The sequence below is a fragment of the Hyperoodon ampullatus genome (genome assembly GCF_949752795.1).
Source record: "Hyperoodon ampullatus genome assembly, chromosome: 3".
NCBI classification, from domain to species: domain Eukaryota; kingdom Metazoa; phylum Chordata; class Mammalia; order Artiodactyla; family Ziphiidae; genus Hyperoodon; species Hyperoodon ampullatus.
Window position 1 is genome coordinate 92183872 of NC_136916.1, and position 19172 is coordinate 92203043.

At 40.3% G+C, this 19172-nt stretch overlaps 1 protein-coding gene across 1 annotated transcript in view; it reads right to left on the reverse strand.

Annotated features, from left to right (window-relative positions):
- SLC28A2 (solute carrier family 28 member 2) overlaps positions 1-17061 on the reverse strand; it is a gene marked incomplete at its 3' end in the record, with an annotated part of 53480 nt that extends 36419 nt beyond the window's left edge. The window contains exons 1-4 of the mRNA XM_079700016.1: positions 17052-17061; positions 10677-10761; positions 9415-9506; positions 9192-9280 (exon numbers count right to left, since the gene is read on the reverse strand). Coding sequence (XP_079556142.1) covers positions 9192-9280; positions 9415-9495 — 170 coding nt within the window. The 5' untranslated portion in view covers positions 9496-9506; positions 10677-10761; positions 17052-17061. The remainder of the gene's footprint in view (positions 1-9191; positions 9281-9414; positions 9507-10676; positions 10762-17051) is intronic.
- Positions 17062-19172: the final 2111 nt, after the last annotated feature.

A 19172-nucleotide genomic window follows, 5' to 3' on the forward strand; every position in this document is an offset into this window, starting at 1 on the left:
ATGGATAAAGAGGTTGGCCTCAAACTCAGGGAGAGGAGGCCTTCTGATAAGGAGGGGAAAAGATAAGGATTCATGCAGGTGCAGGTATATTTAAGTTGGAACATATGGGAAGATAACTTAATGTTTAAACAAAAATAATAATATTGTAGTACGGGGTTTATAACATATGTGAAAGTAAAACATATAAACATAAACAAGAGTAATATAAAGGCTGGAAGAGGACATACAGAAGTATACTATTATAAGGTTCTTATACTATATGCCAAGTATACTATTATAAGTTTCTTATACTATATGCCAAGGGGTGTAATATCACTTGAAGGTAGACTTGGTAAGTTGAAAATATACACTACAGGGGACTTGCCTGGTGCTCCAGTGGTTAAGACTCCATGGTTCCACTGCAGGGGGCACCAGTTCCATCCCTGGTGAGGGAACTAAGATCCCACATGCCGCATAGGAAAGAAAGAAAGAAGGAAGGAAGGAAGGAAAGAGAGAGAGAGAGAAAGAAAGAAAAAATATATACTACAAACTCTAAACCAACCACTAATATAGCAAAACAAAGAGTTATACCTAATAAGCCAATAAAGGAGGTAAAATGGAATCATTTAAAAATATTCAGGGAGTTCCCTGGTGGTCCAGTGGTTAGGACTCCATGCTTTTACTGCCAAGAGCCCGGGTTCAATTCCTGGTTGGGGAACTGAGATCCTGCAAGCTGTGCAGCACAGCCAAAAAAAATTTTTTTTCAATTAATCTGAAAGAAGGCATAAAAAGAGGAAAGGGTATTAAAGAGGAAAGACATAAAAAAAACAACAATGGAAGACATCTGTGTTTATGGATCAGAAAAATTAATATTGTTAAAATGTCCATACAACCCGAAGCCATCTATAGATTCAATACAATCCCCATCAAAACTCCATTGGCATTCTTCACAGAAATAGAAAAAACAATCCGAAAATTTGTATGGAACCTCAAAAGACCTCAAATAGCTGAGGCAATCCTGAAGAAAAAGAACAAATCCAGAGGTATCAAATGTCCTGATTTCAAACTATACTACAAAGCTATAGTAATAAAAACAGTATGGTACAGGCATAAAAAGACACATAGACCAATGGAATAGAATAGACAGCCCAGACTTAAAATCCCACATATACAGTCAGGTAATATTTGACAAGGGAGCCAAGAACACCCAATGGGGAAAAGATAGTCTCTTTAAACAAATGGTGTTGGGAAAACTGGATAAACACATAAAGAGCAATGAAACTGGACCCCTATTTTATACCAATCACAAAAATTAACTCAAAATGAATCAAAAACTTAAACATAAGACCTGTTACCATAAAACTCCTAGAAGAAAACACAGGGAGGAAGCTCCTTGACATTGGTCTTGGCAATACTCTTATGGATAAGAAACTGAAAGCAGAAACAACAAAAGCAAAAGTCAACAGGTGGGACTATATCACACCTAAAAGTGGGACTTCCCTGGTGGCACAGTGGTTAAGAATCTGCCTGCCAATGCAGGGGACACAGGTTCCAGCCCTGGTCTGGGAAGATCCCACATGCCACAGAGCAACTAAGCCCGTGTGCCACAACTACTGAGCCTGCGCTCTAGAGCCCACGAGCCACAACTACTGAGCCCACGTGCCACAACTACTGAAGCCTGTGCACCTAGAGCTTGTGCTCTGCAACAAGAGAAGCCACTGCAGTGAGAAGCCCATGTACCGCAACGAAGAGTAGTCCCCACTCACCACAACTAGAGAAAGCCTGCGTGCAGCAACAAAGACACAATACAGCCAAAAATAAAATTAATTAATTAATTAATTTTAAAAAAAACTTAAAAGCTTCTGTACAACAAAAGAAACAATTAATGAAATAAAAGGCAACCTATGTAATGGTAGAAAATTTTTGCAAACCATATACTGGATAAGGGGTTAATATCCAAAATATATAAAGAACTCATACAACTAAATAACAACAATGACAACAAAAGATACAATTTAAAAATGGACAGAGGAACTGAAAAGACATTTCTTCCAAAGAAGATATCCAAATGGCCAATGAGTACATGAAAAGATGCTCAACATCATTAATCATTAGGGAAATAAAAACCCAAACTACAATGAGATATCAACTCACACCTGTTTGAATGGCTATCATCAAGAGACAAGAGATAACAAGCGTAGGCCAGGATGTGGAGAAAAGGAAATACTTATACACTGTTGGTGGGAATATAAATTGGTTCAACCACTATAGAAAACAATATGGTGTTTCCTCAAAAAATTAAAAATAGATCTACCATATGACCCAGCATTTCCACTTCTGGTATATGCCCAAAGGAAAAGAAAACAGGGTATCAAAGAGATATATGCACTCCCATGTTTACTGCAGCATTATTCACAATAGCCAAGATATGGAAACAATCTAAGTGCCCATCAATGGATGAATATGTAAAGAAGATGTGGTATATATATATGCAATGGAATATTATTCAGCCATGAGAAAAAAGGACATCCTGCTATTTTCAACAACATGGATGGACCTTGAGAATATCAGGCTAAATGAGGTAAGTCAGAGAAAGAAAGACAAGTACTGTATAATCTCACTTATATGTGGAATCTATAAAAAAGCCAAACTCGGGAATTCCTTGGTGGTCCAGTGGTTAGGATTCGGCACTTTCACTGCCGGGGCTCTGGTTCAATCCCTGGTTGGGGAACTAAGATCCTGCAAGCCTTGTGGCATGGCCAAAAAAAATAAAATAAAATAAATTAAAAATAAAAAAGCCAAACATTAAAAAACAGAAAGTAAATGGTTGTTACCAAGGAATGGGGTGGTGAGGGGATAGGACAGATGGTGTTAAGGGTACAAACTTTCAACAAGTAGTAAATAAGCCCTAGAGAACTGACACACAGTATAGTGAATATAGATAACAGTATTGTATTATAATCATCAAACTTGCTAAGAGACTAGAACTTGATTCCAACTACTAAAAAGAAATGATCATTATGTAACATGATAAAGGTGCTAGCTATTGCTACAGTGGCAATCATATTACAAATATAGGTATATCAAATTAACATGTTGTACACCTTATCTTTGTACAATGTTATATGTCAAACATATTTCAATTTTAAAAATTACATTTAGTTGCAATCCAGAGATGAGAGGAAGGATCTGGGTAAATAGCTGAGCTAAATTCTCATTGATTGTGAATTGGGCCTTTACTTTTTATTTTGTCTAGTTTTGTTTTGTGGAGCCAAGAGTGACAAATGAAATTATAAATGCTTCCCAAATCCTAAATTTTATCATTAAGAAAACTTTCATAAAATCAGTGGCATGGGGTGACTTTAATTGATGAGAGGAATGTAATATTGGGTAACTAGTGAAAAGACAATCTATTCTTAGTGGATGACTGGGAAAATTAACAGTGGAAGAAATAAATCTGATATGTTGAGAAAAGAAAAGAGCAGTGGAGCCAAATAAAAACAAATAAATAGCTGGGACGTCCCTGGCAGTCCAGTGGTTAAGACTCCATGCTTCCACTGCAGGGGGCGTGGGTTCGATCCCTGGTCAGGGAACTAAGATCTACATGCCACACGGTGCAGCAAAACAAAATGAAACACACACACACACACACACACACACACACACACAAATAAATAGCAAGATGGTAGATTTAAATCATTAAATGTAAATGGCCTAAAAATGCCAATTAAAAAGCAGAGACTGGCAGGTTAGCTTTAAAAAGCAAGAGGGAGGGCTTCCCTGGTGGCGCAGTAGTTGGGAGTCCACCTGCTGATGCAGGGAACATGGGTTCGTGCCCCGGTCTGGGAAGATCCCACATACTGCGGAGCGGCTGGGCCCGTGAGCCATGGCCGCTGAGCCTGCGTGTCTGGAGCCTGTGCTCTGTGACGGGAGAGGCCACAACAGTGAGAGGCCCGTGTACCGCAAAAAAAAAAAAAAAAAGCAAGAGGGAGACTGCTTTTTTTCTGAGAGAATGGGAAAAAAAAGAGGACAAAGACAAAGAAAATTATAAGTAATGAATGGGGGTCTTAGTAACAAAAATACTTAGTCTTCTTAGAAAGGAATGATATTGGATTATATACAGTGGAGATTGTATAGCTATTATATAGCAGTGGAGATGGGGATGGGTAAGAAAAAATGGGGTTGAGAATTTGAAAAGAATAGAAGTTTTAAAACAACTACTAAAGGTAAATAAGCAGGTGAGTCCACATGTAACAAAGTGAAGTGCCAAACCACTGAAGATGGCTCAGGCAGTCCAGTTTGGTGCCAAAGTTCCACTTAATTGTTTTAAGTTGTGATGACTTTACTGGGCTCCACATGAAGACTAGGCCTGTCTGAACAGAATTTATAGCTGAAATTCAGCAAGCTTTAAACCAATATTAATTTGGTACATGATCATTATCCTTTTTTTCCTGGTAATTGGCTTGAATGAAAAACCATAAATGTAAAATTTTAATGATCCAACTCTTCATTTCTGGAATCAAAAACCAGAAGAGCTAGTATTTAGAAGACAAGCTAGGAAAAAGTACATGACTCTTTTCCTCTAGGGCAGAAGAGCCCTTCTCAGGTCTACTGGCCCTTCCGTCAGCCAGACCTAAACTTAGGACAGGATGCTTCCCTGCTAAGCCAGCCCCAGGACCCTAGCATCACTGTGGGGGTGGGGGTGGGGGGCATAAGGGCATATGGCTGAGGGTCTGTGGGACTGAGGGGGAGAGGGATGCTCTTATGAAGCCTAGTTTCCTTTGCTTTCAGCAGGTATACCCTCTGTTTTACAGAAATTCAGCCTCTCTTGCCCTAGATCCTTTAGCACATCTCTGATCCAATAGCTTCTGAGCCTCCTTTCTAAAATCTTAGGGAAAACTGGCCTTCCCACTTACCAAAGCAAATCCTCCAACTCTTGATCTCAATTCCACCTCCTCGCAACTCCTAAGGGCTTATCTGACAATTATTTATCTCACTATCTCCATCCTCTTCTATTGTCCATTCCTTTTCTTTCTTTGACTCTCCTGGCTCCTTCTTTCAGCCATCAGATGTGCTCAAGTTCACTAGTTCTTTAAAACAAACACCCCTCACCACCACCAAACATTTTTGAATTCTAACAACAGAAAGAACCTTCTTTAAAATGTTTATGTTTTGCTAAATTGCTTTATAGAAATGGCTAAATTCAGAAAGAGTAATGAAAAGAATGAGAAGTTAAAATAGTTTACACTGAAGGATCAGATTAAGGATATCCTTATCCAAGAACAGAAGAAAGGATAAAGACAGGGGTCTGAGTATGTGTCCTGAGAATGGCTGGCCTTAATCAGTCATCAAATCTTGTCAATTCTACTTCGAAAGTGTATCTATTGAACTCTGAATATTTTTGAATTTTTGAGTATATACTGCGGGTAAAGCATTGTACCAGGTGCTATAGGAGATAAAAGGATGAAATAGACATGGATCCTGCCCTCAATGTATTTACAGTCCAGTTTAGGGGATGCAATATACATATAAATCTGTAACACAGTGTCAAAACTTTTAAGTGTTATTAGAGAAGATCAAATAGAAATGTTATGGGAGTTTTGAGGAAGAAGGGGCCTCTTTGGACTGGGGCCAGTGAGGTTGAGGAGGAGGAAGACCATCTGTGATAATATCATGGACATGATTGCTCGTGAGTTGGGCCTTAAAAGATATGTTGTATCTGGGCAGAAAGATGTAAAATGAAAAGACATTTCACTCAGAGGGAATGATGGAAAACATGACACAGAGGTAGGAAATGAAAAGTTATATTTAAGGAACAATTGAGGGTTAATTCTAATGCATAGAGGAGCATTAGGAAGGGAATTGTAAGAGTTAATTTTGGAAAGTCAAGTTAGGTACAAATCACGGTTGAAGAGCAGGAGGAGTGGGGAAGACATGAATGCCAACCAGTGGGGAATGATAGAGGTTTTTGAACAAGGCAGTTCAGAGTCATGCTTTAGGCAGTTCTGGTAGAATCTATATAAGATAGGTGTGTAGCAAGTGGGAAGGACTGGAAACAAGAATCTGTATGGGTGCTATTTGAATAGTTCAGCAGAAACGAAATGAGTTTCAAAATCCAAATTCTACTATAGGTGGTAAAAGAAGGAAAGCAAACCACACACAGAAATACGGAAAGTAAACTAAACGGGGAAAATGTATAGCTTTACTAGGATTCAAAGAAATGCAAGTTATAACTTTTTTTTTTTTTTTTTTTTTTTTTGCGGTATGCAGGCCTCTCACTGTTGTGGCCTCTCCCGTTGCGGAGCACAGGCTCCGGACGCGCAGGCTCAGCGGCCATGGCTCACGGGCCCAGCTGCTCCGCGGCATGTGGGATCTTCCCAGACCGGGGCACGAACCTGTGCCCCCTGTATCGGCAGGCGGACTCTCAACCACTGCGCCACCAGGGAAGCCCATAGAAATGCAAGTTATAACTTTAAAGCATGATTTAACATCTATGTAACAAATTTTTCATCTGAGAAAATATAAAGTTGATGAGATTTGAGGGAACTGGACACAATTATACATCAGAGCAGTTTAAGACACCAACAGCAATCTGACAAAATGTAGGAAGGTCCACAGACTTCCTTAGTGGTCCAGTGGTTAAGACTCCACCCTTCCACTACAGGGGACACGGGTTCCATCCCTGGTTGGGGAACTAAGATCCCTCATGCTGTGCAATGCAGCCAGAAAAAAATAAAATAGAATAAGAATTCAAGCCCAACATTGTAAATCAACTACACTTCAATTTTTTTTAATGAAATTTTAAAAAAAGTTAAGCCCAGTATTAGAAGACTCAAGAGCTGATCAACAGCTTCATGGAACCTACTCCCTAACTTGGGCAGGGTACTTTAAGGTGGATCTATACTCTGTCTTTTCTATGCCCAGCACAGTCACTGGGCTAAATATAAACCAATTATCAAAAAATCTTCTAAAGGCTCCACAGAAGTTAGAAGGTTTAAGTTTAATAGAGAAAGACAAAGCCCTGTGTTTAAATAGGCTTTAATCTATAGGTAGCCTGACCACTGTCTCAACAACCACCGGGCACACTAGGACACGTCACTGGACGCTGAGCCGCAGCATGGCAGGTGCAAAGCAGGAGGCCCTGATGCTACTGGAAGAGGCAGAGGCTGACTAATATGCCATAACTATGACACCAAGCTTCTGGTTTTTAACAAGACAGGTCATAAATCTCAGGACACCTCCTAATTATTTTGCTACATTTTACTGTTACCTAAGCTCTTAAGGTTCTCTCTTCTGTGTGTATGGTGGAAATCTTATGTAATGATATGCCATTGCCCATCTCTTCCCAACTCCTCATTCAATGACATCCCATTGGTAGCTTGAAATAAGCCATGTTGAGAGTACTTATACTACAGGCAAATGTTACAAATCAAAGGCTGATTTATTATTTTGTCTAGATCAAGAAGCGGCAAACTATGGTCTGTGGGCCAGTCCATCCTTGTTTTTATAAATAAAGTTTTAAGAACACAGCCATGCCCATTTGTTTAGTATCATCTGTGGCTGCTTTCCCACTAAAATGGTACAGTTGAGTAGCTGTGGCAGAGACCGTATGGCCTGAAAAGCCTAAAATATTTACTATCAGGCCCTTTACAGAAAAAGTTTGCCAACCCAAGGTCTTACTCACTAAGGTGAGAAAAAATATGAACCAATATTCATGGCAAAACTACTCTTGGAGAGCCAATTCTTAAACATATACCAGCACATCACTGGGTAGAGTTCATATATAGACCTAAGCAGTCTAATTCTAGAATTCACATTAACCACTATATTGCTAAACAAAGTATGAAATATTATGTAAGCATGAAAATTTATAGAAAGCTTACTGTCAATTCATAGAAATGTGATATATAAAATAGGTGGAAAAACAAAAATACAAAGTAGTAATGTCCACATTTATATATATCAATTTGTATATAGATGTGAAATTCTGGAGAAGAAAATAGAATTTAAAAAGTTAAGCTTGTTTTCTCTATGAAGTCACTTAGTTAATTCCTAAAAATAAAGAGAAGAAAATACATAGCCAGGACTTCCCTGGTGGCGCAGTGGTTAAGAATCTGCCTACCCATGCAGGCGACATGGGTTCGAGCCCTGGTCCGGGAATATCCTACATGCCACGGAGCAACTAAGCCCGTGTGCCACAACTACTGAAGCCCGCATGCCACAACTACTGAGGCCCACACACCTAGAGCCCATGCTCCACAACAAGAAAAGCCACCACTATGAGAAGCCTGCACACCACAATGAAGAGTAGCCCCCACTCGCTGCAACTAGAGAAAGCCCATGTGCAGCAATGAAGACACCACACAGCCAAAAAAGAAAAAAAAAAACACATATCCATATATCCATATATTCCCTTTAGAAACTATCCAATATCCTCTTCTAAGCTTCTCAACGTATGACTTCTGCACTTTTTTATAAATACCCAGACTCTTCCACACCGTGGAACACAGCTTCCATCTGACCTATTTTACCCCAACAACTTCTATAGACATTACTTCTGCAACTATGACCATGACCAAGTTCAGAGATTTTTCTCCTTCCTTGTCTCCTGATACACAGAATATTGTGGATTAATTGTACCTTCATTCTTAACACTTTCTGCTCTTTTGACTTTCAAGACTGTAGTTTTTACCTTTCTCTGTTATCTCTTTTGGGGGGTCCTTCTCCATCTTTTTAAATTTCTGATTTCTCTTTCTCCTCATCCCCAAATCTGAGTATTCCAAAAGAGCTATTTAAAAAAAATTATATGAGTAAGTTAATATCTAAGCCTCAATTTTCTAATTGAAAAAGGGGACTAAAATTAGTACCCACCTGTTGGCATGAAAATTAAATGAATTAATTTCATAAAGCATTCTGCACAATAGTAAGTACTCAATAAATGTTAGTTGTTGTTTTTCACATTTTTGTTCTTTTTGTTGCCGGTCCAACCAACACTGATATCACTGAACTCATTACTTATGGCACAGGTTTATGTAACAATTAATTACGTAAAAATGTATATGTGCACCTGGTAACAGCAGGTGGCTGTGAGTCTTATTTCGACAACAAGATCATAAGCTCCTGAGAACAGGGCAAGTTTGACCTCTTCTGAGTCCACCAACCATACTAGCCAACCCTAGGCCTTAACTGAATCAATGCCAGAACACCTGTACCTCTGTTGAGTGGGGGGTTCCAATCCATCCCCAAGGCTGTGTCCTTGCTCTTCAGTCTTCCTGGTTCCCTCAGGATTTATTCCTTCTTCCTGTAAGCACAGGTAGAGTTGAGGTCAGTCATAAGGCCCTGCCAGGGGTGATAGGGATTGCGAGCAACCAAAGACCCTACATGAGGCCATGTATCAGCCCACAGAGATGTGCAGAAACTAAACTGGTGAGTTACCGTGAGCTCCAGCCCTGGGTTCTCTATGCCAGTCTCCACTGTGGACAGAGGAATGCCCTCTCTTCCATTTGTTTTCTCCATCTCCTGTTCTCCTGAAAAACAAATTCAGAGCCAAGGCTGAAAGATTAGTTGTTCTATAATATGGGGCCGGATAGAACTTTTAGGGCCAGTTACCCACAGGAAAACAAAACTAAAAATATTTAGAGATTTAGTTGATTTCTTTAAGAACTGAGAATTGAGAAATTGGAAACATAATTCTAAAATAATAAACAATGAAATATAGACTTCTACTTCCTATTGTGAATAGCAAAGGAAGGGGAAATAAGATAGGAAAAGAGAAATGAAGGGCAAGGGAACTGAAATGAATCAGTGGCTCACCCAGGGCTCCAGGACCCGGACTAAAAAGGACCCTCCTCAGTCCCCTTAAGAAAGGGTTAGGGCTTCCCTGGTGGCGCAGTGGTTGAGAGTCCGCCTGCCGATGCAGGGGACACGGGTTCGTGCCCCGGTCCGGGAGGATCCCACATGCCGCGGAGCGGCTGGGCTCGTGAGCCATGGCCGCTGAGCCTGCGGGTCTGGAGCCTGTGCTCAGCGGCGGGAGAGGCCACAGCAGTGAGAGGCCCGCGTACCACAAAAAAAAAAAAAAAAAAAAGAAAGGGTTAGAGGGCAACTACTCCTGTTAGCCTCCAGGTGGCCCCACTGAGCTGTGCTGAGTAAGAAGAAAACAAGGAGACAGAGGGCTGGGAAGACCACAGCCCCCAACATATTACTGAGAAACCAAGATTAACAGACTTTCCAGTTCCTGACTATAACGTAGCATGAGAATTGTTTTTGGAGCATCTAAGAGAGTACCTCATGAGATAAATAAAAGAAACCTACACGTAGAATAATCAGTATGAATGTTAATTATCCCCAGGAAAGAAAGTTTTAAAACAAAATGAGAGAATAAAGAAACAAACACTTGAGCCTCACTATAAGCAACCTTAATAGACAAACATTCAAAGTTATAATATAGGTTCATCTGAGATTTTTTTTTACTTTGTAGAAATTTTCCTTCAATTTTATGGAATTGTTTTTTGTTTTTTACTGTGATCTCTTCAACCACTTAAATATAATTTTATTGAACATACATAAACAAACAACTTTTGTTTTTTAAATCAGGACTTTCCTGTATAGGCACAGAACTACTTGAATTTGGTCTAAATATGATCAATTAAGAAATCTGGCAAATCAGCTTCCTGCCCTCCTCCAAGACCATTACTTACTCGTTTGTAGGATTCCTTCTGGTGCCTCAGTGAAGGACAGAAAGAAAAATTCAGCTCCACGAGACCTTGACTCTAAAGGGATGGGCTGGAAATGAGAGAGAAGGATTTCCTGATTGGCCCATTTTGCCCTGGGCCCTCCTTTGCTGTTCCTGCCCTTCTCTGTAGAGGAGGAGTGCAACTCTCAAGTTAAATATTTATATGTTCTAAAGACTATTTTGCAGGGTCAGGTCTAAGAATTCTGCAGGAATTCCTAACAGGCACATCAGCAGGAGCATTGCCCAGCACAGAACTAGGCACGGGGTAGTATGGAGAAGAAAAATAAGAGAAGGATCTCTGTACTCAGAAAACTTAGCATCATTTTGTACAGGAAAGACACTTGCTAGAAAACAACAGAATGAAGGACTGTACATGATTCAATTCTAAATGACCGCTAGGAAGTCTTTTACTAATCCATTTAACAAATATTTGTTAAGTATTCACCATCACCCAGGCACAGTTTTGGGTGCTGAGGACACAAAGGTGAATGGGATATTGCCCCTGCCATGAAGGAATTACAAATCAGTGAGGAAAGACATATGTCAAGAAAGGCTTTACAGAGTTGGTAACATTGGCCCTGAGTCTGGAAAGTTTTGAAAGGTAAGTAGGGAATCACTGATGGAGAAGGGGAAAGATATACCACCAGAGGGAGAAACTGAAACAAAGGCACAGAGGTGAAGACTTCCCTGACACACTAAGGAGGCTGTAAAAAATAGCTAAAGATGCAGACCTACTAGAGAATGGACTTGAGGACATGGGGAGGGGGAAGGGCAAGCTGGGACAAAGTGAGAGAGTGGCATGTACATGTATACACCATTAAATGTAAAATAGATAGCTAGTGGGAAGCAGCCGCATAGCACAGGGAGATCAGCTCAGTGCTTTGTGACCACCTAGAGGGGTGGGATAAGGAGGGCGGGAGGGAGATGCAAGAGGGGAGAGATATGGGGATATATGTATATGTATAGCTGATTCACTTTGTTATAAAGCAGAAATTAACACATCATTGTAAAGCAATTATACTCCAATAAAGATGTTTAAAAAATAGCTAAAGAACAGAGGCAAATTTTTGAGAAACTAATGAAGGAGGGACAAAATAAAGTAAGAAATTAGTTAAGGAATGGAGGGGGAAAATGTGAATGAGACGGTGGTAGTTTATCAAGAAATAAGTCTGGAGATGCAGTCAAGTCCAGATGGAGATGGGCTCTGTAAGCCAGACTAAAAGTTTGGGCTTATTTGGAACCAACTGCAGAGGCAAGAGGAGAATGGTTTGGAAGGATGCACACTGGGGACAGGGAGACCAGTCAGGAGACAAAAGCAATAGTCCAGGTCAGACATGGTGAGGCTCTAACCAAAGCAGTAGATGGAGAGAAGGAAACAAATCTACAGGATGTGGTGACTAATCGGGCATAAGGGAGTAAATGAAAGGGGGAACTTAATTCTTGAAAATTGTTCAAAATGATCTATTTTCTTCCTGCTCCTGCCTGCCAGTAATACTGAGCTGTATGTTGTTCCCTAAACACTTGATGTTCCCTTGTGCCTGTGTGACTGTTTGTGGATGCTGTTCCTTCTGCCTCCAACACCCTGCTCCTATTTACTTACCTGGCAAATTCCTACACCACCTTCAAGTCTCTGTTGCAAGGCTACTCTCTTCAATGAAGCTTTCCATGATTCCCTCCAGATGAGACTTAAGATCCCCTTTCCCCACACCCCTACTGCAACACGCTCTTGCAGAAGACTACAGAGCATTTAGTGCTCTAAATGTTTACTTGTCTCCCAGTAGACCATGATCTCATCAAGCACAGGCTCTTTATCTTGTTCACCACTGTATCCCCAGGCTCAAGGCCTGCCACAATATTAGGCAATCAATAAAGATTTGTAAAATAAGTGAAACGAGCAAACACAGATTTCTGGCTTAGATTATTGGGTATGTAGATGATGATAACAATCACCAACATCGGAAAACATATCTCTATTTCCCTAGCTCCATGCACGCACGCACGCACACACACACACGCACACACAAACATAAAAGCCCTACCAGAGTAAATGTGTGTTATATTCTGCAACCTAGAGCAACTCATTTTGCCTCTCTGGGCCCCTTCTGTTATTCCTGCCCCGCCTAACTGCCCAATGCCATTTGACAAGATGATTAGGAAAATTAAGTAATTTAATACAGAAAAAGAATTTGAAAAACAGTAGATAAACTTGCAGTTGTAGACTACTATTGTACATTCTTATAGAAACTCAGGAAAATTAAAGATATTTTCAAGCTGACATCTGATTACAATCTCAGTATGACTGTGAAGTCTCTCTGACTCATCCTAGCTCACACTTTATCTCTGTTTTCATTTTCACCTTAGAAAATCGCCAGTTCTGGGGTCAAGCCCAGGTATAGTTATAGGCACAGAGCCTAGCATTCAGTCCAGGTGAAATGATGCCAGTGATTACATCTGTCTTCTCTTGCCCTTCCTATTCCCTCTTTCTTTTTCCTCTAGAAGGTGCGAAAAATCCATGTTCATCTTCTAAATGCAGGCTACAGCACTCATCTCACTTTTCCAGCAGATCCAAGTTTCCTTTAAATGCAGGTACAATTGATAACACCCAACTGCGGAGAGGAAGAGAATTAATCCAGCTGATACCTCCCCTTGAGTAACTGCTGGCTCACAGGCTTGGGCTTCATTGTTTAAATGTTTTCTTTTTCTCTTATCATTTACAGTTTGATAAACTCTCAAAGTACAGATTAGGAAGAATGAAATGATTTACCCAGAGTCAACAGCTAGTTAGTGGCTAAGCCAAACCAATATCCTGGGATCCTCACTCCTGGTTCTGTTCTATTTCTGGGCTGTAGGGTGAAACATAAGAGATGCTTCTGTCTCTGCAGCCTTTTACAGTTTTTCAAAAGATTTTCCTGTACTTTCACTGCTCATCCTCATAATATTCCTGTAAGCAAGTCAACTACTAATCCTATTTTAGGTACAGAGAAAATTATATTCAAAGAAAACGAGCAATTTGTCTAAAGTCATACAGCTGGTTAGGGCAGAGTCAGGACTGGAGGCTAGCTATGGTCATTTCCATGGAAGCTTGGCCTTAGAGCTCTCCTAAAGTCTAGGGGTTGCTCCTGGAAAACCAGGTGGTCTGCCACAAACCCATCTGGTAAATAAGTAGGGTATAAATAATAAATGATTTTATCCTTCCTGCTTTGACCTCTCCTTGATTACTAGTACAAGCAAGGGGAACTAGAGAGCATATAGAAACTTCCAATTTTGGTCTTAATGAAGTAACTTACACTTAACTAACCCTCCTGCTGAGAACAACTAAAAAGGCTAGACAAATATATAAGTCAACAGGTGAAAGCACTGCAGAGCAATCAATGGAAGCAGGACTTGAAGGTTTTTGATTCTTGAGAGAAGGGAAGCATACCAGTTGAGTTCCACATTCATCCTAGCTCTTTTTCTAAAGGCATTTTATTTTTCAAATCACAATGCAGAGAAATAATGCTCAAGCAGTCTTTTTGAAGGAAAAAAATCATAAAAAGAAAAGAATAATGAAGAAGGAGCCTAAAAACCTGCAACCAAATTTCAAAGTCATTGGCCAACTCAAAAATTTAAGATGCTCAAGACAAGACACCAAGAAACTCAGTGAAAAACAGTATTTGGAGTGCTTAAAGATCTGAGCAGATGGACTTCCCTGGTGGCACAGTGGTTAAGAATCCGCCTGCCAATGCAGGGGACACGAGTTTGAGCCCTGGTCAGGGAAGATCCCACATGCCGCGGAGCAGCTAAGCCCATGTGCCACCACTACTGAGCCTGCGCTCTAGAACCAGTGAGCCACAACTACTGAGCCTGCATGCCACAACTACTGAAGCCCGCGTGCCTAGAGCCCGTGCTCCACAACAAGAGAAGCCACTGCAATGAGAAGCCCACGCACTGCAACGAAGAGCAGCCCCCACTCGCTGCAACTAGAGAAAGCCCACATGCAGCAACGAAGACCAAACACAGCCAAAAATAAAAAATAAAATAAAATAAAAAGAACTAACTAAAATGGTTTAACGAACTGGATAAAACAGAAGACAGGGTGAGTGAACTCAAAGAGTGGTCAACAGAAAATATCTGAACAGCACAGAGAGAAAAATTTAGGGGAAAAAAGCAGAATAAAACTTCTATCTTCCATTTAGGATGTAGAAAGCTGGAAAAGTCTTGCTCCCATCTTCATAACAACAATTTTAAAAATTCAGATAATCTGAAAATTTACAATTTTCTTTAACCCATCAGTGACCTGAGGTTGCAGGGCAACCAATTATCCCCAAATCTAAGGAAAGACAAGTTGACTGAAAAAAAAAAAATACACAACCTAAAAGTTGAAAGTTATGTTTTATTTGGTGGGCCTACTGAGGGCTTAAGTCCAGGATACAGCAGCCTCTCAGATAACTCTGAGGGACTGTTGCAAAGAGGTAAGGGAGGTGCCAGGATATAGAGGAGTTTTTGCAAAAAAACAAACATAAACAAAGAGGTGGTCAGAACATCAAAAGATTAGTGCTAATTAGAGAAAACCAGGCACTGCAAATTAATGAATTTAGCCTTTTTCTGTGAATAGGAAGAGACAAGAGTCTGGGTTTATTGAAATTATTCCTTTGATATGAACCTTAACAATCTAGGGTCAGTAACCTGTTTTTTTCCACATCCTGAATTCCCTCCAGGTGAGCCATCAGGAGCAGCTGCAGTGGTTGATGGCTTGATGGCCTCAACATCCTTTATTTACTATAATAAAATGGCTGGCGACATTCTTTGTCCACAGCACCCCCTCTTGGACATAAATTTGACCAACATTTGGTAGGCATTTCATGACCAATTTTGCCCCACTACCCTAGGAAGGCTCATTGCTGGATCAGGTGAGGATTCTGTTGATAGGCCACTCAATGTGCTGGGGTTTTTTTTGGATTAGGCCCTGTTGATAATCTGAAATTCTCTGGCTCTCTTTTCTTACTAGTCTCTTATAATCCAGGAAGTATTTTCCCTTGTTGCTTCTTCCCATATCTAGAGTTGCTCTATTATAATTATTCTATGTAGAGATAAATATATGATCAACTGCCTCAAGATGTTTAGCCAGTATATTTCAGAAAAAAGTCATAACATTATAAACCATATTTATCAGTTCATTCAGCCCCAGGTAATTAATTCCTATTGATCTGGATGAAGTCATCATGTTTTTCATTAGAGTTTTGTAATTACTTACCTAGTTCAGTGGTATTGTAAGCAGATAGGGGAGAGGGTCCCCGGAGAAAGAGAACCAGGTATGGCTTTCCTGACATAAGAGAAGCCATTGTGGGCCTAAGTCAATTTGTGGTCTAAGCCTGGCCATAGTGCTTGCCCTTAAACATGTCTCAGTAATTAATGATCTTAAGGGAAATGAGAGAATACAGGAACAAAGGAAAAACAGTCAAGAAACAATAGTTCAGGGATAAAATAGATCCTGGTCCCTTCTCAAGGGATGTACATAACAATTTGATACATATCTTTGAGTTCTGCAGGAACTAAGGACCCCACCCAGGTAGAGGATGGAATGATGATGTTGACCTTTTCTGACTTCAATCAACTGAAGCTTGGACTCTGTTGACCTTTGCCCCAGTTCTATGCTGAACTCTCCTCTGCTCAAGCCCCTTCATGAATATGCATACACCACCCAAGCCCCACCCAAGGCATGTACCCTTAGCTTAAAACTTCCCCAATTTTGCTGTTTGGGGAGACAGTGCTTTGGGAAAGATCCCTGGCGTTCTCTCAACTTGCTGCAAGTAATAAATCCTTCCTTCTCCCAGTCTTTGGCTTGGTTGTATCTTTTGGCTCAAGAGGCAAACACAGTTTTTTGCGTAACAGTATGATCTAAAAGTTATCAGAGGGACTTCCCTGGTGGCGCAGTGGTTAAGAATCCGCCTGCCAATGCAGGGGATACGGGTTCGAAGATCTCACATGCCGCGGAGCAACTAAGCCAGTGCGTCACAACTACTGAGCCTACTAAGCCCGTGCGCCACAACTACTGAACCTGCGCACCACAACTACTGAAGCCCTCGTGCTCTAGGGCCTGCGTGTCGCAACTACTGAGCCCATGTGCTGGAACAACTGAAGCCCACGCGTCTAGAGCCCCATGCTCCGCAACAAGAGAAGGCACCATGAGAAGCCTGCTCACTGCAACGAAGAGTAGCCCCCACTTGCTGCAACTAGAGAAAGCCCGCGTGCAGCAATGAAGACCCAACACAGCCAAAAAAAAAAAAAAATGTTCAGAAACTATTTTAGGTGGACACACCCAAAACATAATTATTCCTAGAGTGCACATGAAAATTCTTACCTCATTTATCTTTATTTTATAACTTATGAAAATATCATCATACCAAGTTAATTTTTTTCTTTTTTCTTTTCTTTTTTTTGCTGATAAACTCTGCAATAGAAATAACATGAACTTACTGACCTTCAGTATACCTAGGTACAATAAAAGTAAGACACGTCTATGTTGATTAAATCAACAAGCTTAAGCTAGCTTTAATACCAGATATTAATTTAATATTAATATTTCCTAGATTACATGAACCTGAAAGTCATTCTGGCCTGCTTCCTTTATATTTAGAAACATTTAACTTGTAAGCACTTACTTTTATGTCAGTTAGATAGAACTCTTTTATAAATTTAGTTTTGATAATATTTTCTGGAGGTAGAGACATCTCATATGTATAATGTACATACAGACATACAAACAGTCAAAACTAGAGATCTCATAGCTTCACTTTAACAGTTATGAATCAGGTATTACAATATAAATTTACTAGTTTGTAAGTAACAGTTGGAATAAGTTAAACTTGTTTACTCAGATGACTAAGGCTTTAACTATTTGTGGAAAAGACTTTTAAGATTTGTATTTGTCCTTGATAAACCATTAAGGAGGCTATGAATCAGATTTGGGCTGAGGGAGCCTTTCCAGTGGTTTGAGTTTAAAAAGGCCTTATTTCCCTTTTTTGTTCTCCCTTGGTTTCAGGTTCTACCTGATTGAGTGAATTAGGCTCAGTCTCAGTCACTGTGGACTGTATTTACATTTCTGATTTGTAGAGATTTGCAAGACAAAAACAGTTACTTTTAATTCTCAAAAAAACTGGTCTGCCACCTAAATGATATTAAAAGATTGACTTGCCCAGCTATATTTTCTTTAATTTGCCTTTTTGTATCAGTGAGATGATCTCCAACTAAACTGAAAATTAAGAGTTCTGGGAATTCCCTGTTTAGAATCCCAGTCTATTCAACCGACTGCCAAATGTTTCTGAAGAGTTGTTTTATCAAGCCGGCTTTCTCTAACTTAACTGCAAACAAAATAAAGAGCTCCATCTTAGTCATTTTCAGGGTGAGATTTCCTTTAATTCCCAATTAAGTAAGTACTTGTAAGTATAAGTTTTGTACATACATAAACCTGGTTGGGATGTTAGTTGAAGGCTGACAATCTGTCGCTCCTTTTTCTTTTGGTTTGAAAGCTTTGTTCCCCATTCCAAAGTTGGTCTGTTGAGAAAAAATCACTAGTGAAGATCCTGCTGTGGGCCAACGTACTGTTTGTGAGCTTAACTCCTCTAGGTTTCACTCCAGAGTCCTTTCAGCTTGCCATTTCAGTAAACAAAGGACGTTGAGGCCATCAAGACATCAGCCTTGGTGGCGCAGTGGTTGAGAGTCCGCCTGCCGATGCAGGGGACATGGGTTCGTGCCCCGGTCTGGGAAGATCCCACATGCCGCAGAGCGGCTGGGCCCGTGAGCCATGGCCGCTGAGCCTGCGCATCCGGAGCCTGTGCTCCGCAACGGGAGAGGCCACAACAGTGAGAGGCCCGAGTACCGCAAAAAAAAAAAAAAAGACAGCCTCTGCAGCCACCCCAGTGGTGCACCCTGAGGGGATTCAGGATGGGAAAGAACAGGATACTGGCTCTAGATAGTTGACGTGCATATCAAAGGAATAATTTCAATAAGCCCAGACTCTTGCATCTTCCCATACATAGAAAAGCGCTAAATTCAAAGTCTGGCTTTCTTTAATTAGCAGTAATCTTTTGATGTTCTGACTACCTGTTTTTTCTTTTTTTTTTTTCTCTTTCAAAAACTCCTATACATCCTGACTCTTCCCTTATCTCTTCGGAACAATCCCTCAAAGCTACCTGAGAAGCTGTATTATCCTGGGCTTATATCCTCAGTAAGTCTACCGAATAAAACATAATTTTCAACTTTTGGGTTGTGCATTTTTTTTTCAGTCAACACATGTCAATACTTATATAAATAGTTTAAACATACCAAAAAATACGGAGATTGTCAGATAGGATTTAAAAAAAAAAAAAAGCAAGACCCAACTATATGCTGTCTATAGGAACCCATTTTAAATATAAAAACACAGAATAAAAGTAAAAGGATGGGCTTCCCTGGTGGCGCAGTGGTTAAGAGTCCGCCTGCC